The 27,006-nt window shown below is 48.0% G+C and overlaps 1 protein-coding gene and 1 long non-coding RNA gene across 3 annotated transcripts; one reads left to right on the top strand and one right to left on the bottom strand.

The window, feature by feature from the left end:
* The first annotated feature begins 2,136 nt into the window (after positions 1 to 2,136).
* On the top strand, positions 2,137 to 26,531 carry TSPAN33 (tetraspanin 33). 2 transcript variants are annotated; one of them, XM_032761697.2, is made up of 8 exons: positions 2,137 to 2,499; positions 19,153 to 19,210; positions 19,861 to 19,988; positions 20,301 to 20,375; positions 21,951 to 22,046; positions 24,500 to 24,628; positions 25,121 to 25,282; positions 25,495 to 26,531. In XM_032761697.2, exons 1-8 carry the CDS (start codon positions 2,398 to 2,400, stop codon positions 25,594 to 25,596), a joined length of 852 nt encoding a protein of 283 aa, XP_032617588.1. In that variant the 5' UTR covers positions 2,137 to 2,397; the 3' UTR covers positions 25,597 to 26,531. The 2 variants fall into 2 exon arrangements, with proteins under 2 accessions (XP_032617588.1, XP_032617589.1); XM_032761698.2 differs by having other exon boundaries at positions 19,864 to 19,988.
* LOC116814345 (uncharacterized) lies at positions 20,757 to 27,006 on the bottom strand. Its single transcript, XR_004371229.2, has 3 exons — positions 26,923 to 27,006; positions 22,305 to 22,433; positions 20,757 to 21,405 (listed from the first exon to the last, which is right to left on the bottom strand). It is a non-coding gene; the product is annotated as an uncharacterized LOC116814345 (long non-coding RNA).

Below are 27,006 nucleotides of genomic sequence, written 5' to 3' on the forward strand. Positions count from 1 at the left end.
ACCCATTCCTTCCTTGACACTGTGATCTTCCTTCTTCTTCTTGTCTCAGTTAAAAATGATCTCTTGGCCGGGCACAGCGGCTCATGCCTGTAATCCCAGCACTTTGGGAGGCCCATGCGGGTGGATCACCTAAGGTCAGGAGTTCAGACCATCCTGGCCAGCATGGTAAGACCCTGTCTCTACTAAAAATACAAGAACTAGCCAGGCTTGGTGGCGGGCACCTGTAATCCCAGCTACTTGGGAGACTGAGGCAGGAGAATCGCTTGAACCAGGGAGGCGGAGGTTGCAGTGAGCTGAGATCAGGCCACTGTGCTCCAGCCTGGGCGACAGAGTGAGACTCCATCTCAAAAAAATAAAACTGATTTCTGGAAGATCATCTAATAGAAACATTCAGCATCTTGGTCTATTTCTCTATCCTCCCCGCTCTAACATCTGAAAATGGGCACCTACCCATTCACTCATTAACCTCTTGTAAAATGACTTCTGCCCACCCTACCTGCTTCATACTAAAACTGATCTCCAGTGTCACTTAACCTGTTAACGGCCAGTAATCTCCCAGTAACCTGGCTGTGACTGCCTTCTTTAACCTCCACTCGGCGCTCCTGTTATGCCTGCTTGTCACCACAGCCTAGCCCTAGAGATTCTATCTTGCCAATGCCTTCCCTTCTATCCTCTCCTAACCATCTATTATTCTGTCTATTACTCCTAAATAAGTTCCGATTTCTGATTATCTGGATGATGAGCAGCATGCTTCTAACAAATCTTTCTCTCTCCAGCCTCTTTCCCACTCCAACTGAAAACCGTGGGTTTTCCATCATCCCTTTCTCCAAAACTCTTATTTCCAAGTCAATTAAGCACTAACTCCCCAATCTGATATTCAATTACTTCCGCAATTTTAACACAATTCCACATGTAACGGCATCGGTCAGCATTATGTCCCACTGCTATTCCAAACATACCCTGTGCTCCAGCCACAGCGGTCTGCTTATTTTGCACGAAACACATGGCATGCTTCTGCACCTCCAGGCTTTGGTTCACCCTTTTTTTTTAAATCCACCTGGATTATGTTTCCCCTCCGTCTCTACTATTCTAAATCCCATCCTCCCCTAATTTCACTTGCCACGCTATCTTCACTAACATTCCACCAAACGTATTATAATTATTTGTGCAGTTATCATATTTCTACACTGGATTCTAAATTCTGCTAAAACGAAATACTGTAATGCCTTTGATGAGCCTTCCATGTGCCAGCCACGTGCTAAGTGAGCTACATGCATTATCTCATTTAATCCTCAAATCGACATCTAGGTCAGGACTCTCCCATTTAACATTAAACAAACTGAGGCTCCGAGAGATTAAGTAGCTTGCAGCTTTCACGCAGCTAATTATGGTGGAATCAATCCCTCCCCGAGGTTCACGCTTGGATTACTTAGGGTAGCCAGCATAATATATTCCCCAGCTACACTGCACTCAACCTGTGTGTGCCGGATCAGCATGTTGAAAACGGTGTCTGCAAGTAGACCAAGGGAAGAGGGGCTGCGGGGGCGGGAATTGAGACAGCAATGAATTAGGATGGCGGGATTGGCGGTGATGTTTCCAAATTTCCACGGTTGGGTTGTAAAGCTTCTGAAATAAGCATTTAAAATGTATAGCTTCTAAACAGGATTGCATCTACTCTTGGTCTAATTGCTATGTGTAGGTTAGTTTTGTCTCCCTGATTTTATTGTCATTCCCCAGGGATTGTTTCTGTTCTCCCGTGTTCCCAGAGCTTTCGGCGCATTGCTCAACACACGGTGTGCGTACTTGTTGATTTTAATGTATGTGTGTTTGCATATGTGCACAGCAACTGGGCGGAGGACGTGGGTGTGGGATGCACTGTGCATTCCTTCTCGTCATTCTTGTTCCTTTGAACAGCTGCAGCCTGGATACTTTCCCTTAGGGGTAGGGGAGAGGCAGAACCGCTGACCCTTTAACAAGTTATCCCTCTCAAAACAGGTGTCTCCCCCGACTCTCTGTGGAGAGGGATGGCTGGATACTTAGTGACATCAGCCACGAGCCAATGGAAAGTCGGGCTCCAGCCGTCGCGCCAATGAGGGGCCGGGGGCGGGCCGGGTTTCCTGGGCGCCGGGCTGGCCGGGCTGGTCCTGCGGCCGCGGCTGAGTCTCGGCCGCTCGCGCTGCCCGCAGCGGCTCCAGCAGCTCCAGGCGCCGTTCCCCGGCCCGCGCCGGTCCTGGCCCCCCTGCTCGGGGGCCTCCCGCCGCAGCGCAGGCTCCCCCGCCGGCTGGGCTCCTGCGCAGCGCGGCTCGGCTCATGCCCCCGGGCGCGGGGCACACAGGCCGGCCGGCAGCCGCTGGGAAATAGGCCCCCGGGGGCGGCGGCGGCGGCGGCGGCGGGGCCATGGCGCGGAGACCCCGGGCGCCGGCCGCCTCCGGGGAGGAGTTCTCCTTCGTCAGCCCGCTGGTGAAATACCTGCTCTTCTTCTTCAACATGCTCTTCTGGGTGAGTCTCGGGGTCGAGGGCACCTGGGCGGCGGGGTCTCCCTGCGGGGTGGAAGGGTGGCCCGGGGTGCCCCACGCGCGGGAGCCGCACTGCCGAGTTGTCTTGGCTGACGGCACTTTGGGGGAATTTATCCTGGGGAGGGACACCCCGGGGACGCCGCGTCTGCAGGGGGCGTTGTAGGGAGGAGGGTATGCCAGGGAATGAGTAAAGACTGATGGGTATTCTCAGGGCGTCTGAGGAGGGTCTGTGTTAGGCTAGAAATGTGGGTTTGAGGGAGCCTGTTGGCCCAAGGCAGACCCACTGACACATTCATGATGGGGGTCGGGGGTGGCGGGTGACTTTCAGGCCTGGGGTCCTGGAGGCCCAGCTGGCAAAGAAAGAAGAGGAAGGCAAAACCCAAACCTCTCTCTCCACCACCTCAGAGAAGATGGGTTACGGGCATCATCTCTTCCTTTTGCAGGCCTCATCTACCCCCACCTACACCCCCCCAAAGCCTGGGAAGAATGGCCTCCAGGCGCAGATGTCTTTCCCATCCCAGCACTGCCCCAAACTTTGCCCTCTTCCTGCCACTCTTCTCAGGACCAGACTTCACCCCTGGAGCCTGACAATCACCAGTGTCTTTAAACAGGACCCCGTGTTGGGCCGGAGGGCCAGGGGTCCTGTCAGAATCTTCTGCTTGGGGTGGAAAAAGTATTGGGCTGGGACTCCGGACACCTGGATTCCCATCCCACTCTGCCATTCATTGTTGACCTGACCGACCTAAGCGTGTATGTTCATGTCTGCAGGCCTTGGCTCACTCCCCCACAAATCCAACCCAGTGTGATCATGGGTGGCAGAAAGACTGCTGAAGCTGAGAATTGAGCTGAACCAGATCATGCAATACCAGCTCGACCCTGTTTCCTGGCTAGAGAGTCCTGGAGGTCCTGGGGTGTGAGAACATAGGGACATCCTTCCCCCATTCACCTCTTCTTCTGGCTCCTACCACACCAGAGCTGCTGCTTCTGGAGCCCACCATCCTTGCCCACTTCAGCTGGAGACCTAAAGTTCAGACTTGCAGGAGGGAAGAATTGAGTCTAAAATATGTTTCCTAGGGGAGGGAGCAGAACAGACATCTGAGCCATTTGCTGGAAAGGTTTCACAGGGCCCGTGGGGTGAAGTGCAGACACAAAGCCCATAAGTGCTGGCCTGTTGGGACAAATGAGAGAAATCCCATAGGGTGGTGATGACAGCGCACTCAGCCATCCTACTCCTGGGGAAAATGAAACTTGGGCTCCTATCAAATGCTCAGTTTTAGAACCGGAAAAAAATTTTAGAAGACATCTTGTCCAGCATCTGTGTTTATGTCTATAAAATGTAGAAAACTAAAGCACAGAGATGTTAAATGTTTTGTCCACGGTCTAACAGCTGGTTAGCAAGCTTGGTCTGGTGACCTTTCTACTGAACCACAGTGCCACTGGGGGAAGTCCTCAGCACAGATGGCTGCTGTTATAGCTGGGGTATGAGCAGTATTAGTAGTTAACCAGTCAACCCAAGTTCCCATGGCCTAGGTTCTGCTTCAGCTGGAGGTTAGGGAAAAGCACAAGAAAATCCCTTACCACTCTACCAGTGCTGGGGGATGTACTAAGAGACTCCCCACCTAGGGGCAAGTATCAGTGAAGTCTCCTCTGTGCTCACTGAGTGTGCTAGGCCAGTGATGTGCCATCCTCGGAGCCAGCACTAGCATTTCAGGGACTTTAGGTCGTCACTCTGACTTCCTTTATCCGCCGAGACTGTCTCCCTTGGAGCCATCGGCACCTCATCCTTGTCTGTGCTCGCCAGTGACAACAGCTGGGTGCATCTGTTACACTTGTGTTCCTGGTCATTTTTTTTTCTCGTGCTTCCCTACCCCCTACCTCCACCCTACCCCCCTTTTGTCGGACAAATGGCTTTGAGAGATCTCAGCCACAAGAGAGTTTGGCTCCACAGACCCATTTACCTTGGTAAAAATGCTTCATTGAAGGTCAGAAGACCTGGGTGGCCAAGCTAGCACCACCCCAAGTTAGAATAGAGCCCCTTGTTGGCCCTACAGTAGACATAAAAAATCAGAGGCTCTAGAAATAGCACACTGAAGGACAAGAGGCTCAGCATCTTTTTGGCACCAACTTACTGTGTGACCCTAAGCCAATGTATCTGTCTCTCTGACCTTAATCTTTCTCCTCTAAAGGAGAAACAATTTCTGCCTCAGTGAACTATTTAAGGATGAATGAATCATTTTGGGGACTGTTTTCTTTCTTCAAGACCTGGAGCTGGATCTAAGGATGAATCTCCCTGTGTCCTGATTGCCCTTCCTAGGGACAGTACTTTTCAGGTGTTATTGAATGTCCCTTCTCCCCCAAACCCAGTGCTGCACAGGTATATTCCATACAAGAACAGCTGGAGAGAAAAGGCTGCTTCCCCAGATTAGGGGGCCATCTTTCTTCCTAGCTCCTCTTCAGGGACTGTTTCCCATGCTTTCTTTTTTGTAGACCTCCACCATCCTAATCAAATTCTGCTGTTCTGCCCAGGAAGCACCTATGGATGAGACGATGGTCAGCCCATACCCTTTGCAGGCAGAGTGCATGCTCTGGCCAGCTTCTAGAGTTGCCGCGTGGCAGTGGTTATTGTGTCTGTGCCTGGAGCCCACTAGGAAGGTGTCCGGCATCCTCTGGGCTCTGAATAGTGGTGCTGGTGGTGATGGTGGCTACGTCTGCTGTTGCTCTAGAAGCCTTGACTCTTGGGGCATTTGGAGTCTGACTCAGAAAGCTAATGAATTTTTGGGGACTGGGATCAGTTCCTACTGTTCGTGTTTCAAATCTCACTTCCCCTTTGACCTGGGAGTTCTGATTTTCTTCCCAGAATCGTGTTGCTGGGTTACTGACTGTGGGGATTCCACAGCCTGGAGTAGCTGCTCTAAGATCCTAGATGTTGTATTTAAATCAGTTAGGGTGGCTACAGAGCAGCTGCCTCTCCTCACCTCCCTCTGCAGGACAGCTCCGTGCAGAGATAAGACGTTGGGGTGGTGCCTGCTGTATCACCTTGGCCATGTGTTGTCAGGAATATTCGGTGCCGCTCACCTCCTTCCTCACTGGTCCTTTTCCCACTCAGGGCAGCAGTTGGCTGGCTTTTGAGTCAGGCAGAGCCCAGAAGCTCAGACCTCCAGGCCCTGTGTCTCAACCCAGGCTTCCCTAGCAGCCATGCCTCAGGGCTCCCATGGCACCTTCTGTATTCTTCTATTGTCACATCCCTTCCCTGTGCTGCAATTGTGTTTACTTTTCCATCTCCCCTTCTAGACTTCAGGCTCTTGAGGGTGGGCACAGCCCTATTCACTTCTGGATCCCCGGTGCCCAGCTGTGTTTGGCATAAATCGGGTGCTTACTGAATGTTTATTGGATGGCGAGTGAGAGAGCAAACCCCACAGGGTAGAGGCATGATGCCCGTCCTCCCTTCCTCGTGGACACTGGCCCGTCAAGATGTAGCTCAACCTGGAGTCCTTGAGCACTCTTAGTGATGAGGTACCCAACTGTGTTCTCCTCTGTGGTGGGTCTGGTGGCCTGGCAACCCTCCACTTAAGCCAGGTCAGAAACATGGCAGCCATCCCCTCCTCAAGCCACACGTACTTACTGTCTACAGAATCTGGATTTTCTCACTTCCGCTGCCACATATATGGACCCCTGTCCAGGTCTTCCCTAGGCTGAGCCAAGCCACCAGTGGGGCATCTTCTTCAAGAAAGCCACTCTCCCATCCAGGACTACTGTGTTGGAGTCCTTGGGCGCTCAGAATCACCCAGACCACTCTCAGCACCATTTCTTCTCATCTGGCTCAAAAACCATGAGGAAGTAACCAGGCATCAAGCCAGGCAAAAACCTCCTCTAAGTGGCAGGGGCCCTTTCTGCCATCCAACACCCTCATCCTATACTTCCAAATACACTAGGAGGCAGAGCCCACCACCTCCCTCCCCCACCACCGCTGTCTTCTCCATAGACTTGGCTGGCTTCCATAACTGAAGATAGTCAGATGCTTTTTATAAAAACTACAAAAATTACAAAATATGGGAAATGAAGACAAGAACTATCTCCTTTGCTATGCAGGTCGCATGCACACCTTCTTAACTCCCCAGCAGCTTTGTTTGTCTTGTACCAAGTAGAAAACCATAAACTTCAAGCAGCCTTTACAAAGAAAAAAAGAAGGCTGGGCACGGTGGCTCATGCCTGTAATCCCAGTACTTTGGGAGGCCGGGGCAGGTGGATCACCTGAGGTAAGGAGTTTGACACCTGCCTGACCAACATGGTGAAACCCCATCTCTACTAAAAATGCAAAAATTAGCTGGGTGTGGTGGTGCCCACCTGTATTCCCAGCTACTTGGGAGGCTGAGGCAGGAGAATCACCTGAACCCAGGAGGCGGAGATTGCAGTGAGCCAAGATTGCGTCATTGCATTCCAGGCTGGGCAACAAAAGTGAAACTCCATCTCAAAAAAAAGAAAAAAGAAAACATAGAGTGCCTCTCAGATCTTTGTAGGAGGCTAGTGCTGGGCCAGTCCCTCCAGGGCTTTGAGTTTGAATGTTTATTTACTGCGAGCCCTTGCAGATCTGCCTTCCTCTTTCTTAACCTTGGAAGAACAAAGCCAGCCGTGGCCTGAGGAAGATGCTAAAGGCTTGGCCCCAGACATTGTTGAGGAAGGAGCCCTGTGGACTCTTCCTCTCCAGGGGGACAGTGTCCCCCAATCCAGAGGGAGAGCGCTGAGAGCCAGCCTCCCATGGACAGCTGCCACCTCAGACACCCATCACAGCAGCGCCACGGACAGCACAGAAAGACCAGTATGTGAAGGTCATGGGCAGGGAGAGAGGTGGCCCTGCTCCGGGGCCACAGGCTGAAAGCTCTTTGGCTTCATCCAGATATAAGGGTAGGGAGGACTGAGAAACCAGAGGTGGAGACCACTGTCTTGCCCACTTCCCTTTAAGCAGGGACAGGGTTTTTGATTGCCACATAGGGAACCACTTTACCCTCAGCTGTCTCCACCATCACCTTCAAAAGAGGAGGGAAAGAGATTCTAAGGAGAGGTGTGGGCCCTGAGACAGTGGGGCTCCGCTGCTTCTTGCAGCCCAGACTTTGGACTATGGAAGACAGGCAAGGCTAGGGCTTTCCCTGGAGGCTACGCCTGCGAGTGGCCCCACTGTGGCAACGCCATGCCTTCCCTTTTCAGAGTGCTGTTCCAGAGACTTCCCTCTGAGCCACCTCCTGGGCCCTGCTGGCACCCTGTCCCCGCTGCCAGCTGCAATCTTCCTTCCCCTGCTTGAGCCCCAGCCCGTTTGGAGATAATCAGCTGCTCCCCCAAGGGAACCACAAGGAGCTGCTTCCCATCTCCCATGATGGCTGAGGTGAATACGCAAAATCCTGGGGGTACTGGGAGGCAGAGATAGGAAGGCAGCCAAGTGGCCAAGCTCATAAGGCTTTGGGGACATCCAGACCTAGGTTCCAGTCCCACTTCAGCAGCTCACAAGCCACGTGAACTGAGGAAAGTTGCTGGAATTCTCTGAACATCAGCTCTATAAAATGGAGATCCTAACGCCCTCTTGGGTTTGTGGTCAGAATTAAATGAGACACTGTTTAGCCCAGTGCCTGGTCCTTAGCACTCAATAAAAAGTACTGCCACTGCTGTCCCTGTAAATGCTCCTAGAGGTCACCTGCTGGGGGGTGGGCGTGGAGAGTGAGGCTGAGTGCTCCTCCAGGGAGGAGGAAAGAGAGTGGCAAGCAGACAGGGACTGGCTAGGGAAGGGCCAGCCTTTGCTCAACTCTCTTTGCTCACATTCTCACCATAACAAAGGAAGACCAAAAACAAAGGAAGAAAATTAAGGAGAAAAGAAAAAAAGCTGAGCAGGAGACAATCATTATTGGTAGCTTTATATTTTTTAGTTTATGGAGAAATTTCCTATATATCCTATGAACAGAGCCCCACTGTTGTCTCCTGGGCCTTCTCTAGCTCTGCTTCTTAAGGCTTTTCACACCACCTTGGCCTTTTAAAATTTTTATTTACGTATTTATTTGTTAATTTGTTTGTTTGTTTAGACATGGTCTTGCTCTTTAACCCAGGCTGGAGTGCAGTGATGGGATCACAGCTCACTGCAGCCTTGACTACCCAGGTTCAAGCAATCGTCCCACCCCACCCTGTTGAGTAGTTCGGACTACAGGCATGCATCACCGTGCCCGGCTAATTTTTTTTTTTTTTTTTTTTTTAGAGACTGGTCTCACTATGTTGCCCAGACTGGTCTTCAAATCCTGGCCTCAAACGATCTTCCTCACTTTGTAATCCCCACTCCCAAAGTAGTGGGATTACAGGCATGAGCCACCATGCCTGGCCCTACCTTGATCTTAAATGCAATCCAGTAGAGATGGACTCTGGGAGCTGATTTGCCTGTAATTATTGGCATTTGGGCATAAGAGCCAGGAGAACAACCTTTGTTCAGGACCTCAAGTTGAGGCCCGGCAACCTTTCCTCTCCTATTACTGATGGCCCTGAAGTACTGTCTTATGGGCTAGAATAAGGGTTTTTCCTTTTAAACATCAAATCATGACTATTTTCCCAATTTGCAAGAAAAAAAGTCAAGATAAGAAAATGTTCTTCATTTTCTCCTTTCTCCCATGACCATTAGTACCTGCAGCTGCTTATCTGCCTGCAAGTGCTAACAAAAGGCAAACAGAAGAGGACAAGTAGCAACTAACTATTATGAAAAACTAGGAAACAATTTATTTAGAGTATGCCTGCATTGTTTTATGAAACACAGAGACATACACCTAGCAGCCACATCTCTTAGTAAAATTGTTCCTTAGTTCTGTAATAGAAATTAATATGTTTACCTCCTCACATGATACACTGAGATGGACACAGCAGTATCTGTGTAATATTCCTGTCAAATATGTGTAATCTGAATCTAACTGTGAGGAAACAACCAAATAAATCCAAATCGAGGGACATTCTGCAAAACAGTTGGCCAAAACATAAAAAATGTCGATGTTCAAAAAAATGTCAGAACAAGTGTTGGGAAGGATGTGAAGACACTGGAACCCTCACACATGGCTAGTGAGGAAGTAAAAAGGCATAGCCGCCGTGGAAAACAGTTTGGCAGCTCCTTGAAAAAATTAAACATAGAATTACCATATGACTCAGCAATTCCTAGGTATAGAGAACATTGAAAACAGGTATTCAAACAAGACCTTTTACACGAGTGTTCATAGCAATACTGTCCACAGCAGCCAACAGGTGGAAACAACACAGATGTCCACCAATGGAGGCATGGAGAAACAATTGTGTTACAGTCACACAACCAAGTATTATTCAGCGATAAAAGGAAAAGAAGTTGGCAGGGCACGGTGGCTCATGCCTGTAATCTTTTGGCTGAGGCGGGCGGATCACTTGAGATCAGGAGTTCAAGACCAGCCTGGCCAACATAGGGAAATCCTGCCTCTACTAAAACTACAAAAATTAGCTGGGTGTGGTGGCGTGCACCTGTAATCCCAGCTACTCAGGAGGCTGAGGCACAAGAATAGCTTGAACCTGAGAGGCAGAAGTTGCAGTGAGCTGAGATTGCACCACTACACTCCAGCCTGGGTGACAGAGACTCCATCTCAAAAAACAAACAAACAAACAAACAGGAAATGAAGTTGTAACACATGCTACAACATAGATGAATCTTGAAAACATTCTGCTAAGTGAGCCAAGCACGGTGGCTCACGCCTATAATCCTAGCACTTGGGGAGGCCAAGGCGGGCAGATCACCTGAGGTTGGGAGTTCGAGACCACCCTGACCAACATGGAGAAACCCCATCTCTACTAAAAATACAAAATTAGCCTGGTTTGGTGGCACATGCCTGTAATCCCAGCTACTTGGGAGGCTGAGAGAGGAGAATGGCTTGAACCCGGGAGGTGGAGGTTGCAGTGAGCTGGCGATTGCACCATTGCACTCCAGCCTGGGCAACAAGGGTGAAACTCCATCTCAAAAAAAAAAAAGAAAAGAAAAAACATTCTGCTAAGTGAAAAAAGCCAGACACAGAGGGTCACATAGTGTGTGATTCCAATGACAGGAAATGTCCAGAATAGGCAAATCCATAGAGACTGAAAGCAGATTTGTGGTTACCAGGGGCTGGAAGTGGAGGACGGGGTGATGGGGATGGGGAGTGATGGTTTAATGGGTACAAGGTTTCTATTTGGGGTGATGATAAAGCACTGCACCCTGATGGTGGTGATGGTTGCACAGCCATGTGAATATACTAAAGGCCACTGAACTCTTTACTTTAAAATGTCTAAAATGGTACATTTTGTGTCACATGTATTTTACCATAAATTTTAAAGTCAGTGTCTTAAAGAACAAAAACAAAGGAAGAAAATTAAAGAGAAAAGAATTAAAGCCAAGAGACTGTTCCAGGCTGAAGGAGATTTAATCTCTAAATGCATGATCCTTGATTGGATCCTGGATAAGAAACAAAAAAAGGTTACAAAGGACATTTTGGGAGTAATTGGGGAAAGTTACATACAGACTGTAAATTAGGTCACAGTAATAGTGTATTAAAGTTTAAAAAAGAGGTCAGGTGCAGTGGCTCACGTCTGGAATCCCAGCACTTTCAGAGGCCATGGCGGGTGGATCACTTGAGCCCAGGAGTTCAAGACCAGCCTGGGCAATATGGTGAAACCCTGTCTCTACAAAAAAATTTAAAAATTAGCCCAGTCGGTGGCACGTGTCTGTAGTCCCAGCTACTCAGGAGGCTGAGGCAGGAGGATTGCTTGAGCCCAGGAGGTCAAGGCTACAGTGAGCCCTTGATTGTGCCACTGTACTCCAGCCTGGGTGACAAAGCAAGACCCTGCCTCAAAGAAAAAAAAGAAGAATATGACAAAATCTATAATGTACACCAACAGAGCACTGTGACTTCCCAGTGCTCTGTCACTTGAACAATTTTAAGATCCACTACCTTAGCCAAGCATGGTGGCTCATGCCTGTAATCCCAGCACTTTGGGAGATCAGTGCTGTAGGATCACCATATGCCAGGAGTTTAAGACCAGCCTGGGCAACCTAGCAAGATCCCATCTATACAAAAAATTTAAAAATCAGGTGAGTGTCGTGGCATGTGCCTGTACTCAGGAGGCTGAGACAGGAGAATCTGTTGAGCCCAAAAGGTTGAGGCTGCAATGAGCTATGATTGTACCACTGCCCTCCAGCCTGGGCAACACAAGAGTGACACCTTGTCTGTTGCGGGGGGGAAGAAAAAAAGATCCACTGCCTTAAGTTTTGGTGTGATTGATGGGAAACCACCCAGATTAAAGTTTGTAAAGCTGTATGCAAGTGAATCCTAGTTTATGAAAATCTGATATTAAAAAATGTATAGGCCGGGTGTGATGGCTCATGCCTATAATCCCAGCACTTTGGGAGGCTGAGGCGGGTGAATCACCTGAGGTCAGGAGTTTGAAACCAGCCTGGCCAACATAATGAAACCCTGTCTCTACTAAAAATACAAAATTAGCCAGATGTGGTGGCTCATGCCTGTAATCCCAGCTACTTGGGAGGCTGAGGCAGGAGAATCACTTGAACCTGGAAGGTGGAGGTTGCAGTGAAGAGAGATCGTGCTATTGCTGACTCCAGCCTGGGCAACAAGAGTGAAACTCCATCTCAAAAAATAAAATAAAATAAAATAAAAAGTGTAAACTAATAAATTGGGGTGGGGAGAGGTAATAGACTATTTTTTAAGAACAGTTTTACAGAAAAATTGAGAAGATAGTACAGAGATGGACATTTCTCAAAAAACAAAAAATAGAACTACTAGACAATCCAGCAATCCCACTACTGAGTGTTTATCCAAAGAAAAAGAAATGAATATATTGAAGACACATCTGCACTCCCATGTTACTGCAGCACTATTCACAATAGCCAAGAAATGGAACCACCTCAAGTGTCCATCTGCAAATGAATGGACACAGAAAATATGGTTCATATACATAATGCGATATTATTCAGCCATAAAAAAGGACGAAGTCCTGTCATTCGCGACTTAGACAGAACTGGAGGTCATTATGTTAAGTGAAATAAGCTGGGCACACAAAGACAAATATTGCATGTTCTCACTCATATTTGAGGGCTAAAAAAGTGAAACTCATAGAGGTAGAGAATAGAATGATAGTTACCAGAGGCTGGGATCCAGGGGCAGGAGGATGAAAAGAGGCTGGTTCATAGGTACAAACGTATGGTTACATAGAAGGAATAAGTTCTAGTGTTCAACAGCACAGTAGGGTGACTATAGTTGACAACAATATATTGTATTTTTCAAAATAAATTTAAAATGTTTCCAACACAAAGAAATGATAAATGTTCAAGGTGGTGGATGTTCTAAATACCCTGATTTGATCATTAAACATTGTACACATGTATCAAAATATCATGTGTATCCCATAAATACATACAATTTACATATATCAATTAAAAACATTTTAAGATAATATTGAGAGTTCCTATATCTCCCATACTCAGTTTTCCCTGTTATTAACACATTAGTATGATGCATTTGTTGTAAGTATTATCATTATGGTCTACACTTTATTGGTTTTTTTTTTTCATTTTTATTTAATATTCTTCTGTTCCAGAATCCTATTCAGGATACTACATTACTTTTTTTTTCTTTTTTGTTTTTGAGACAGGGTCTTGCTGTGTTGCCCAGGCTGGAGTGCACAATCATGGCTCACTGCAGCCTCAACCTCCTGGGGTCAAGCGATCTTCCTCCCACCTTAGCCTCCCAAGTAGCTGGGACTACAGGCGCACACCACCATACCCAGATTGTTTTTATTTTAATTTTTTGTGGAGATGAGGTCTTCGTTGCCTAGGCTGGTCTCAAACTCCTGAGCTCAAACCATCCTCCCCGCTGGACCTCCCAAAGTTCTGGGATTCCAGGCGTGGTCCACCATGTCCTGCCCTACATTACATTTAGTTGTCATGTCTCCTTAGGTTCCTCTTGACTGTGACAATTTCCTAGACTTACCTTGTTTTTAATGACCTTGACAGTTTTGGGAAGTGCTGGTCAGGTATTTTGTAGAATGTCCCTTTATTGGAACTTGCCTGCTGTTTTTCTCATCATTATAATACTGGGGTTATGGCTTTTGGGAAGAAGACTAGAGAAGTAAAGTGCCATTGTCATCACATCACATCATGTCATATCATACAAGTGATTCAGCAACATGATCATTGTTGATGTTGGCCTTGATCGCCTGGATGAAGTAGTGTTTATCAGGTTCCTCTGTAGAGTTAGCCTTTCTCACCATGTTCCACACTGTGCTCTTTGGAAGAAAGTCACTATGCACAGTCTGCACTGAAGGAGTAAGGAGTTAAGCTCTACCTCTTTGAGGATGGAGTACCTACATGAATTATTTGAAATTCTTCTACGTGGGAGATTTGTCTTTTCTCCGCTATTCATTAAGTCACTTACTTATATCAGCATGGGCCCACAGATGTGTATTTTTTATTCTGGGTAATAATTCAATATTTCTTTATTTTGATGCTCAAATTGTTCTAGCCTTGGCCATTGGGAGCTCTTTCAGTTGGCTTCTATGTCCCTTTGGGATGCTCACATTGATGAGGATAGTGATGTGGGGAATTCATTTTTGTTTCTTCGTGAGCATTTCCTTTCTTTGGGGCACTACAAGATGCCCTAGGCTCATCTTTTGCCTTTCCTGCCCCCATCCTAGAATCAGCCACTTCTCCAAGGAGCCCAGGGGATGGCTATTTTCATTACAAGGTGATCATTCACCTTTCATAGGGCTAATGGTACTGGTATGTGCAAATTATTTTATATAATTTGACCGACAATTTTTCAGGAACATACATTTTGCTAAAAGCTAGACTCAGCCATTTTAAAAGTTGCATCTAGCTCTGAAAAGTTTCCAACCAGGCTTCATTCTAGTCAGAATGTGAAAAGTTGCATCTAGCTCTTAAAAGTTTCCAACCAGGCTTCCTTCTAGTCGGAATGTAAAAAGCTATCCAAAGAAGAGAAATGTCTTTATCTCCAAGCTCATCGTGAAAGGAGGTCATTCGTGATATTGTGAGGTGCTATAAGGATTTTACAGAAAATTCTAGCATAGTGGAAAGAGTTCCAGAATGAGATTGGGAGGTTGGATTTGGTCCAGATGGTGCACTGCACCCATATGCACTTGGTTAAGTGTTACTTCCACTCTTTTGGCCTCATCTATAAAAAGAGGTGAGTGGCCAAACCCATTTCTAAAGTTCTGTTCACCTCCAGACGTGATGCTATGAACAGCAGCAGCAGCACTAACTTTGGAATGGCAGTAACTTTGAGGAATCCAGGGTGGGAAGTGGGGGCAGGAATGGGGGTGTGCAAGGTCAAGCTGTGAAATGCAGAATTTGAGAGCTCAGGGGAGAGACATCATTAATGATCATATTAAATATTAATAATAATATTAAAGACTTAATCTTGATTTTAATATAGCCTGTATCTGTGGCTCTAGATCCCTGGCTGATTATTCTTTAGGCTTGTAGGTTCTCAAGCTTGGCTGCATGTTGAAATAACCTGGAACACATTCAGAAATACTGTTGCCTAGGTCCCAATGCCAAAGATTCTGATCGACTTGTTTTGGGATGCAGCCTAGGCATTAGCAGTTTTTTAAGCCTCTCCCCCAACAACCCTAAGTCCCAGGCGATTCTAATGGCAGCCAAAGTTGAGCATGTGCTTTCGGCTATAAACGCTCTTATCCCTCCACCATATAACACATGGATTAAGGGTCCTCAGTGTACCATCTGCATAGCAGCAGATGAATTGGATTTATTTATGTATTAGTTTCCTGTTGCTGCTGTAACAAATGACCATAAACTTAGTGGCTTAAAACAACACACATTAATTTTCTTATATTTCTGGTGGCCAGAAGGCCAAAATGGGTTTCACCGGGCTAAAATCAAACAGGTCTCGCTGGGCTAAAGTACAGCAGCACCGCATTCCTTCAGGAAGTGCTAGGAGGGACTCACCTCCTCGCCTGCTCCAGCTTTTAGAGGCAGCCCTCATTCCTCCATCCATGGCACCACAGCAGTCCAGCCTCTGCCCCCATCATCATCTCCTTCTCTGACTCTGGCCCTCTTGCCTCCTTCTTAGAAGGTCTTTTATGATTGTATTGAGTCCTCAGGGATAATTTCCCTAGCTCAAAATTCTTAATCACATTTGCAAAGTTCCTTTGGCCATGAAAAGTAACACAATCACAGGTTCCAGGAATTAGGACATGGACATCTTTGAGGGGACATTATTGTGTCCACAATAGATAGAGACAGAGCAACTGCTGTAATTACGGGCCCATAAATAGAGTTAACTTACTCTATGATATGTGGTATCTCTTTACTTTGCCCATTTCTTCAACTTTTATTTTAGGTTCAGAGGTACATGTGCAGGTTTGTTATATAGGTAAATTATGTGTCATGGGGTGATATTTCATAACCCAGGTAATAAGCATAAGTAGTTTTCCATCCTCTCCTTCCTCCTACCCTTCACTCTAAAGTACATGTGGCCATGGTACTCAATGTTTAGTTCTCACTTACAAGTGAGAACACATGGAATTTGGTTTTCTGTTCCTGGATTAATCTGCTTAGGATAATGGCCTCCAGCTGTATCCATGTTGCTGCAAAGGACATGACTTCATTCGTTTTTATGGCTACATAGTATTCCATGGTATATATGTATCACATTTTCTTTTCTTTTGTTTTTGATATAGAGTTTTGCTCTGTCGCTAGGCTGGAGTGCAGTGGCGTGTTCTCTGCTCACTGCAACCTCTGCCTCCTGGGTTCAAGTGATTCTCCTGCCTCAGCCTCCTGAGTAGCTGGGACTACAGGCATGTGCCACCATGCCCAGCTAATTTTTGTATTTTTAGTAGAGATGGGGTTTCCCCATGTTGGCCAGGATGGTCTCAATCTCTTGACCTCATGATCCACCTGCCTCAGCCTCCCAAAGTGCTGGGATTACAGGCGTGAGCCACCGCACCCGGCCCCACATTTTCTTTTTCTTTTTTTTGAGATGAAGTCTCACTCTGTTGCCCAGGCTGGAGTGCAGTGGCATGATCTCGGCTGACGGCAACCTCCGCCTCCCAGGTTCAAGTGATTCTCCTGCCTCAGCCTCCCAAGTAGCTGGGACTACAAGTGTGTGCCACCATGTCCAGCTAATTTTTGTATTTTTAGTAGAGATGGGGTTTCACCATGTTGGCCAGGCTGGTCCCAAACTCCTGACCTCGTGATCCGCCCACTTTGGCCTAAGTGCTGGGATTATAGGCGTGAGCCACCATGTTCGGCCTGGCACCACATTTTCTTTATCCCATACTGTTGGTGGGCATTTAGGTTGATTCCATGCCTTTGCTATTGTGAGTAGTGCTTGTTTGGCCTTTCTTGTTTTAGCTGTGCTACGATTTAATCAGAGACCATCTTTGTGGAAAATTATACACCCTGGTGAAAATTTGACATGAAAAACAATGAGAGCCTGGAAGCAACAGAAATCAAGAGCAGATACACAGTTTTCAATAGTTCAGTAAAATGACACTCAGAACTGTAATTGGCTGTGGTGGGTTTTAAAGGGCAGACAGAGATGCTCACTGACTCTGGTGGAGGACTGGCCACCAGGCCTGGGGAATGACTGGCATCTCTGTCATGTAGTTTCCCTGCCTCCCCCATGCTCCGTGAGCCTGGCAGTGCTGTGGGACAAGGTGCCAGCTGGCACCTGCAGCTCTGCTAGCAGCTTCCTCCCTCCTGGACAAAGAGTATGAAGGCCGGCAAATAACACTTTGGGCCCTGAGTTAGAGGCATGGTCAAATGATGTGAGGTGGGAAGAGACCGGGGCCAGCCGAGTGCAGTGACTCACACCTGTAATCCCAGCACTTTGGGAGGCTAGGGTGGGAGGATCAATTGAGCCCAGGAGGTCAAGGCTGAAATGAGCTATTATCATGCCACTGCACTCCAGCCTAAGCAATAGCACAAGACCCTGCTCCCCCACCCCGCAAAAAAGAGGGGGCTGTACATACAGGCAGAGAAGAGTTCTGGAAGACGTGGTTTTAGATAAAGGTTTGCCATTTACTGCTGAATGCACCTGCCCTCCCCTGCCAGATGGCAGAGGACCTTCAACAAGAAGGCCTAAGGGAAAAATGAGGGACTCATCTGACCCTATTACCGGTTCTGGGGGCTTATCTCCCTTCTTCCACCAAAGCTCCATGGTGGCTCTTTCCAGCTGCTTTCTGTCTTACAGGACAGTGGTGTCTAGCCAGCCATCTCCTTCCCCACTGAGTTGGTCAAGACCCTGCTGCTGAGAACTTTCTCCTGCCAGAGCTTGGCCCCATCTGTTGCCATGGCAACAGCCAGCTGCTGCTTAGCACCAGCCTGGAGACTGGGCACAAAAAAAGGGTAGCCAAGGGAAGTAGGCACTGGGGCTGCCCTGCACCCCTGGAGGCATGAGGGCTGGGGGGCAGATAAGGCCCCTTTGGGGTCTCCTATTAGTCTCTGATGGGTTTGTTCTCTCAGGGAGAAGCCAGGAAATTTGAAAGATCTAAACTCCTCTCTATTCCTCCACACTGGAATCAGAGTTTGTGAAGATAAAGGTTCCTTTGCCAAGGCAGTTCCAGTGCTTACATACATGCACTCACACACAGTCCTTCACATTGGAGTGCACTTTCTTTTTGCACTTGACACGATATTGACCTCTAAGAGGGTTAGAGAGCTGGGAGTATGCAACTGCCCAGGCCTGCTTTAGGTATAAAACCTGTCCTTTGATGCAGATAGATTCGAATTCAAAACTTTTCCATTTATATGTGACCCTGGGCAAGTTAACTATTAATAATGATAGATAACATTTATTGTCAGGCATTGTGTTAAATTCTTTCCATGCATTATTTTATTTGATTCTTACAGTAATCTTGTCAGTTGTTTGTTCTTACTTCCCATCTTCAGATACAGAAACTGAGGCTCAGAAATTTGCCCTTTGTGTACCCAAGTTTGACTCACTCTGAAGACTGTGTTCTTTTTAATTTTAACTTCAATTTATTAGAGACAGGGTCTCACTCTGGCACCCAGGCTGGAGTGCCATGGCACAGTCATGGCTCACTGCAGCCTTGCACTCCTGGGCTCAAACCATCCTCCTGCCTCAGCCTGTTGAGTAGCTGGGACTACAGGTGCACACCACTGCACCCAGCTAATTATTATTTTGTGTGTGTGTCTAGAGACAAGCTCTCACTATGTTACCCAGGCTGGTCTCAAACTCCTGACCTCATTGATTCTCCTGCCTTGGCCTCCCAAAATGCCCAGCCTGAAGCCCATATTCTTAATCACTGTTCAGTATTAACCTTTGATTGCCTTAATTTCCTCATCTGTAAAATGGGCACAATGTCTGCCTCACAACCTAATTGTGTTATGAGGACTGAATGAATAATGAAAAATATAATGTGGGTAAAACTGTCTCATGGAGGTAAAGCTGTGACAGATTCTATCAGCAGAATCACTGGGGAGGTGAAACATGCTCTCCTTTGGGTCCCAGGAAAGCTGTCCTTCTCCTGCCCTCCTAGGTTACTCATGGCATTCAGGGCTCTCTGGTTTCCAGAATCTCAGGGTCTGGCTCGTTCCCTGTCTCCACAGGTGATTTCCATGGTGATGGTGGCTGTGGGCGTCTACGCTCGGCTAATGAAGCATGCAGGTGAGCTGTAGTTCTCCTTCCCTGCCCCCATCTTGTGCCATGCCCCTTTCCCCTCTGCCTCCTTCAGCCTGGCCCTCACACATAAGCTATGGGGCTAAAGGGGGCAGCCTCCCTGGTCTTCGTGGTCTACTTAGGTGTCAGACCCCCCCATGCCAGTGCCCCTGGATTTCCCTGAGTCCCTCTGAGTCTTCCAGGATATGCCTACATTTGAGGCTTAGGAAGTGTCTGAGAAAGAAGATAGGCCCCTGGGAGCAGAGAGTCATCAAGGGCTTTAGCCCCTCCCTAGCTCTGTTCTGGAGAAACCCGACCACCATTCCTATTTCACCACACAAGTCTCCAGGAAACAGAATCTGCAAAGCTGGTGTGCCTATTGCCATTCTAATTCTTTTCCGGAGCGAAAGCAGCCCCTCCTTAAGCCCAGGAATAAAGGCTTTTATTTCTTTAGTTCCTCAAATTAAATGCCACAACCCTTCTGGGCCCTTTTTGGTTCTCCCCGTGGGACAGGGGTACTGCTTCCCCTTAACCTTCATCCAACCATACTGGAGATTCCCCCACCAGGGGAAGGAGAACAGTTTGGGGCACCCTCCCACCCCATCCGTGGGTTCCTCAGTGGGCACCAGGCTCAGGCTGAGGGCCGGCTTCTTCTCCAGAAGCAGCCCTAGCCTGCCTGGCAGTGGACCCTGCCATCCTGCTGATCGTGGTGGGTGTCCTTATGTTCCTGCTCACCTTCTGTGGCTGCATTGGGTCCCTCCGCGAGAACATCTGCCTCCTGCAGACGGTGAGTGGTCAAGGCCCCACTGGAAAGACCCTGGCCCTCTCCCCATCATGCCTCTTAGCCTCCTAGGGCCCTTTGGTTGCCTTTTCCCCCCCTACCCCCAGGCCTGTGCTGTCCACTCCTCAGTGCAGAGGTCAGCCCGGGTGACCCACCACAGGGTGGCCACCCCCCAGGACAGTGTCCCAGAGGCAGCTGCCTTTCTCATGTGTGGGGCATCTGGGAGAATTGCCTGGCAGCTCCCAGCATCCCCATGGCCCTGGGAGGGGCTGCTGCCATGAGTGGTCCTAGACACCTCTTCTTCCGGCTGCTCCACAGTTCTCCCTCTGCCTCACCGCCGTGTTCCTGCTGCAGCTGGCCGCTGGGATCCTGGGCTTCGTCTTCTCAGACAAGGTAATGCTGGGAGTCAGGAGGCCTCCTCAGGTGTGACCCAGAGGGAGGAAGGAAAGTTCCTGCCCATGTGTAGCCTGGTTAATTAACCACAGCTCCTTCCCGAGAAACATCAGCCATTGAAAAGTTCATTAGGGGTGAATGAATAGCCTGTAAGCTCATCATATTTGAAGAGAATTTTAAGATCATAAGGTGCTTTCCTCTGACAGTCTGAGAAGCTAACAGGGAAGTAAATTATACAAACACAAAGTTAAAATAACTTAGAAACTAATAGCAAATGACAGAATCAAACTCAATAATCAAGTGGAGCACTGACAATATGAAGAGCCTCTTATTTCTTTTAAAAATTGTTTATTGAGATAAACAGAAGGAAGGAAGGGGGAAGAGAACAAGATTTTGTTTTGAGGTTTATTTTTTCTTTCTTTTTTTTTTTTTTTTTTTTTTTTGGTTGTTGTTTTTGTTTTTTAAGAGATGGGAGTCTCACTAGGTTGCCCAGGCTGGCCTTGAACTCCTGGGCTCAACTGATCCTCCTGCCTCCATCTCCTAAGCCTCTGGGATTACAGTCATGTGCCACCATGCTTGGCTTAAGAAAAGGTTTTGAACAAGGCTTACCATATCTGGAAATAGTCTGCCATTCAGTGACAGTCCTTTTTAAGAACCAGAATGCCTTTCCCAAAAGGCAAATGATTGCCAAGGGCGGAGTACAAAACTATGGAAAGAAAATTTGAGAAAAGTAGTGGGGCAGGAAGGAAGAGACTATGGTAGAAAAATTATGAAATCGGGCCAGGTGTGGTGGCTCATGCCTGTAATCCCAGCATTTTGGGAGGCTGAGGCGGGCAGATCACTTGAGGCCAGGAGTTCGAGTCCAGCCTGGCCAACATGACGAATCCCTGTCTCTACTAAAAAACACCAAAAAAATTAGCCGGGTGTCAGGAGGCTGAGGCACAAGAATCGCTTGAACCCAGGAGAAGGAGGTTGCAGTAAGCTGAGATCGCGCCACTACACTCCAGCCTACGCGACAGTAAAACTGTGTCTAGAAAAGAAAAGAAAAGAGAAAAGGAGAGGGGATGGGGAGGGGAGAAAATTATGAAATCGAGAGCCACTGAGTTAATTCCGAATTTCCTAGTCCTCTTGGCTTACAGTAAGATCCTGAAATGATGTATTAAATGGCTGTTTTGAGTCTAAAGAGATGCAATTATCTAATATCCACTAGAGGGCAGTGCCTCAGCTCAGTAAGCTACTTTCTGCTAAAAAATTAAAAATTAGTTTGTTTTCATCAGTCAACAAGTATTTTGTGATAATAGCATTCAGAGATAGATACACATTGGAATATCTTGAAATGTGTCTCTGAAAAGCTTCAACAGCAGGTCCAGCATTTCTCCTGCCCACTGGTACCTGAGGGCCCTGGGATGGATGGGCTTTGGAACTGAACTGGCTATCTTCCACCATTAGGACTCGGTTCTGATTTCAAGGCAGACTCAGTTAAGAAGGATGATCCCTGTCTACTGTTATTTTTGCAGGAAGGAGCAAGTTAGGGATTAGTCCTGTGTTCTGATTCCTTGCCCATGTCTCCGACAGGCTCGAGGGAAAGTGAGTGAGATCATCAACAATGCCATTGTGCACTACCGAGATGACTTGGATCTGCAGAACCTCATTGATTTTGGCCAGAAAAAGGTATGGGTCAGCCAGTGGTCTGGGGGACTGTGGGTAAAAGTGAATGTCATCCCAAGAGATGCCTCACCCTCTATGCCTGTGGGGCTCTTCATTACCTGCCAGGTAATGGCTTCTGGGAAGGGGTTTGGCAAAAAAGCACATGTAGCAGAGTGCTTTAAACGTACTTTTAAAGACACAGAACAGTATATATAGTAATCTACTGTGTTATAAGTGGTTACCTACAGGGGGTGAGGAACTGGGCAGATTCTTGAATATTACCTCTTCAAAAGTGACATTTTAGGCTGGTCCAAAGGGAGTGAGTTATCTCATTTGATTGTTCACAGTCAGCTACAGATCCAACTCCTTGTTCTACTCTTTCCCCTCTTCTCATTGCTGCACTTGACTAGACTAAAAAGAAGAAAGTTACATTTAGAAAATCGTGATAAAATTTACATAATGTAAAATTTACCATTTTTTAGCATACAGATCCGTGGCATGAAGTACCTTCAATTGTGCAACCATCACTGCCATCTCCAGAACACTCATCTGCCCCAGCTGAAACTCTGTATCCATCAAACACTAACTCCCCATTTCCTCTCTTGAAACTCTGTATCCATCAAACACTAACTCCCCATTTTTCTCTCTTGAAACTTTGTATCCATTAAACACTAACTCCCCATTTTCCTCTCCTGAAATTCTGTATCCATTGAACACTAACGCCCCATTTTCCTCTCCTCCAGCAACCACCATTCTACTTTCTGTCTGTAAATTTGACAACTCTAGGTACCTCAAATGAAGGGACTCATGGTATTAATGCTTTTTTGAGTGGCTTATTTCACTTAGCGTGTCTTTAAGTTTTATCTCTGTTGTAGCATGTGCCACAATTACCTTCCTTTTGAAGGCTGAATAATATTCTGTTGCATGTATATGCCACATTTTGTTTATCCATTCATTCACCAGTGGAGAAAAGGGTTGCTTCCACCGTTCGGCTACTGTGAACGAGGCTGCTATGAATCAAAAGTTAACAATTAGGCCAGGCATGGTAGTTTACATCTGTAATCCCAGCACTTTGGGAGGCCAATGCAGGCAGATCATTTGAGGTCAGGAGTTTGAGACTAGCCTGGCCAACATGATGAAACCCTGTCTCCACCAAAAATACAAAAATTAGCCGGGTTTGGTGGCACACACCTGTAGTCCCAGCTACTCAGGAGGCTGAGGTGCGAGAATAGCTTGAATTTGGGAGGTGGAGGTTGCAGTGAGCCAAGATCGTGCCATTGCACTCCAGCCTGGGTGACAGAGAGAGACTCCGTCTCAAAAATAAATAAGTAAAAAATAAAAAGTTAACTTTTTTTTTCCCTGAGACGGAGTCTTGCTCTGTCACCCAGGCTGGGGTGCAACGGCACGATCTTGGCCCACTGCAACACCCGCCTCCTGGGTTCAAGTGAATCCCCCTGCCTCAGCCTCCTGAGTAGCTGGGATTACAGGTGCCCACCAAACCATGCCCAGCTAATTCTTGTATTTTTAGTAAAGATGGGGTTTTGCCATATTGGCCAGGCTGGTCTTGAACTCCTGACCTCAGGTGATCCGCCTGCCTCAGCCTCCCAAAGTGCTGGGATTATAGGCGTGAGCCACAGTGCCTGGCCAAAAAAGTTAACTTTTAAGTAAAAGTGCTTTTGAGACAAGTCCTGAGTTCCCCTTCCTCTGGTGCAATAGACACTTGACTTTGAGATCCAGTTTGCTCTCTTGGAGTAATGATGGACTCACAATATTGAAGATTCCTCCCCTGTGTTTTCTCTATCTTAAGAAGTTTTTCAGCACTGATCCTTTAATTATTTCAGCCAATACTTTTAATCACTTACATTTTCCTGCAAAGCCAGAAACTTCTCTCAAGAAGATTATAGCTGGCCGGGCGCGGTGGCTCACGCTTGTAATCCCAGCACTTTGGGAGGCCGAGGCGGGTGGATCACGAGGTCAGGAGATCGAGACCACGGTGAAACCCCGTCTCTAATAAAAATACAAAAAAATTAGCTGGGCATGGTGGCGGGTGCCTGTAGTCCCAGCTACTCAGAGAGGCTGAGGCAGGAGAATGGCGTGAACCCGGGAGGCAGAGCTTGCAGTGAGCCGAGATCGCGCCACTGCACTCCAGCCTGGGCGACAGAGCGAGACTCCGTTTCAAAAAAAAAAGAAGAAGATTATAGCTGAGTATGTAAAACAAAATGTATGTACAACTGTAATACCAATAAGCACAGTGGTAAGTTATAACAAGATATACAAAGTAATAGAAATTAAGAAGTGAGAATATCTTCAGGCGAAGGCAACTGGGAAGCTGGAGCTCAAAGTTTAAGGCTGTGTTAAAACACAACTGAAGTTCCCAGTAGAAGCTTGCTATAGACTTTTGGTGGCTCTGAGAATTCCCCTGGTCACCTCAGTGTGAGGGGTGGGTGATTCTTAACCTCTGGTGGGTTTTGTTGCAGTTTAGCTGCTGTGGAGGGATTTCCTACAAGGACTGGTCCCAGAACATGTATTTCAACTGCTCGGAAGACAACCCCAGTCGAGAGCGCTGCTCTGTGCCTTACTCTTGTTGCTTGCCTACCCCTGACCAGGTGAGCCAGCATCCCGCCTCATTTCCTCCTGGGCAGCGAGCTGAGTCACTTTCTGATGGGGGCAGCTGCTATTGGGAATCCCCATCCCCTAGCTTAATGGATCAGTCATGTGGGACAGCTGTCAGGTGTTTTTCTTCACCCCAACCTGATGCTTCTGTTAACCTCATGCTCAGGTAGTCCACATGGAGTTCAGAAGGGACAGATTTAAGTTTTAAGTTCAGATTCAGTACCTGTGCAGGTTTGTTATATAAGTAAACTTGTGTCTTGGGGGTTTGTTGTACAGATTATTCCACCACCCAGAGCAAAGAGACCTGGATCCTGACCTCTCAGAGGAAGGGAAGTCTGCATTTGGCAACTTCCAACCCAATATCCTCCACATATATTCTCTGACAATTTAGGAGTTTAGGAAGGATGGGAAGCCCGTCGGCTAAGGCCCCAAACAAAAAGGTATTGGAATTAGAGTCCCAACTGGCTTTTCAACTCTTTCCGCAGGCAGTGATCAACACTATGTGTGGCCAAGGTATGCAGGCCTTTGACTATTTGGAAGCTAGCAAAGTCATCTACACCAATGGCTGTATTGACAAGTTGGTCAACTGGATACACAGCAACCTATTCTTACTTGGTGGTGTGGCTCTAGGCCTGGCCATCCCCCAGGTAACTTACCCTATGAGACTTGTTGGTCCCACACACTCTGTAAAGACTCCTTTGTTTTGGGGAAGGCACTTGGGGATCAGCGAGGGTGTCAGGCACTGACATGGCTGAGGGGTAGGGAAAGGGATAGTGCTGGCCACACTGGGAAGATCGAGCCAGGGAAAACAAGGCCATCACTCACTGCTGAGGGCCCAATTCCTTCTTGCCTCTCCCAGCTGGTGGGAATTCTGCTGTCCCAGATCCTAGTGAATCAGATCAAAGATCAGATCAAGCTACAGCTCTACAACCAACAGCACCGGGCTGACCCATGGTACTGAGAATCCATCCTGCACCTCCTCACCATGGAAACTGGCAAGCCTCATCAACCAACAGCAGCGGGTGCTGAGAAAAGCACCAAATGGAGATTTGGATTCCCGCCCCCCGGTGACAGCCCAGTGGGAAGAAGCAAACTCCAGATGGGCAGAAGGCAAGGTGCACAGGTGGCTCCGGTCTCAGGAGGATGCGCCTCCTCTCCCCCATCCCAGCCCTCAGCATTGTGCCAGAGTGATACCCTTAAGTGTTTGGGTTTATGTTTTCAGTTTTGTTTGGGAAACAGCCGTTGCACAGAGTTGAGGGGTACTGCTGCTGCCTTTTCACCGAGGCACTGCCACCACCAGCTCTACCAGGGATGCTCTTGAGCTTGGCAGACATACTTAGATCCTAACGTGCCAGTGAGACCTGGCCGTGGAGAGTAGCACTGGCAGCCCTGCCTGGACTCCACTTGGCATGATACCAGCTCCAGAAGGGAAGGGAGTGGAGCAGGCAGTGAGGAGCGAGCCTGGGGGTCGGCTGGGGACAGCCGTATGTGCTAGGTAGGAGTGGAGGGGGATATGTTTACCAAATGCCTGTCCTGCCATCCTCCCAGGTAGTCAGAGTGAGCTACATCCTGCCCCGCCTTCATTTCCATGGAAACATGGCAGCTAGGGCACGGGGTACAACAGCAGCCAAATTCTTCCCCACCTCTCTTACTTCGAAAAAAAATTGGAACCCTGGTCCCTATACTCTGCAGTCAGAAGTGGGACTGAGCCATACATGCCCTTGAATTCCTCCCTGTCTGGCCCTCCCTCTCCAGCAAGCAGGGTTTTCTTTAACTTGGCAGTGGTAACACCCCCACCCCATTCCCCTGCATCGGAGCTCAGTATTCCTACAGGGTAAGAGGTAGGAATCTTGTTGGGGCGAGGGGAGCCAGAAGTGGCAATAAAAGCGTGTTGACCTGGGCTACGCTGGACTCCATGAATTTTCCATTCTGGCAACTGGAAGGGGAGGGGTAGAAGGGCCCTGCAGAGGACGGCACTGGAGACTCTCCTAAACGCCACACACCTCCCCCTTGCTGCCCGCCACACGCGCGTCTCCTTCAACCGATGCATTGCCACCCTCCCACAGCCTCGCCCTCTGCTCTAAATTAGATCGAAAGAGTCCCATTTCCAATCTAGGAACAGCATAATTTTGTTCCAAAACCTGATGTGTTTTTTTCGAATTAAAATTAATTTGTCACCCAAAACAGGAGGGGGATGGGGAGGAGGGACATGAGCACTCCGCTGGGGCCGGGACGGGGGATGAGGAGGAAGAAGGCCCTCTCTTCCCCTACCCGGGCCCTCCACTACCTTCTCCCCCAGTCGGCTGCAGGGAGGACTCCGAGGAAGCTCGGCGCGGTGCGCTGGGCCTCCTGGCGCCGGGAGGAGCGCGCG

Source organism: Hylobates moloch, unplaced genomic scaffold, assembly GCF_009828535.3.
Source record: "Hylobates moloch isolate HMO894 unplaced genomic scaffold, HMol_V3 SCAFFOLD_1, whole genome shotgun sequence".
In the NCBI taxonomy this organism is placed as follows: Eukaryota; Metazoa; Chordata; class Mammalia; order Primates; family Hylobatidae; genus Hylobates; species Hylobates moloch.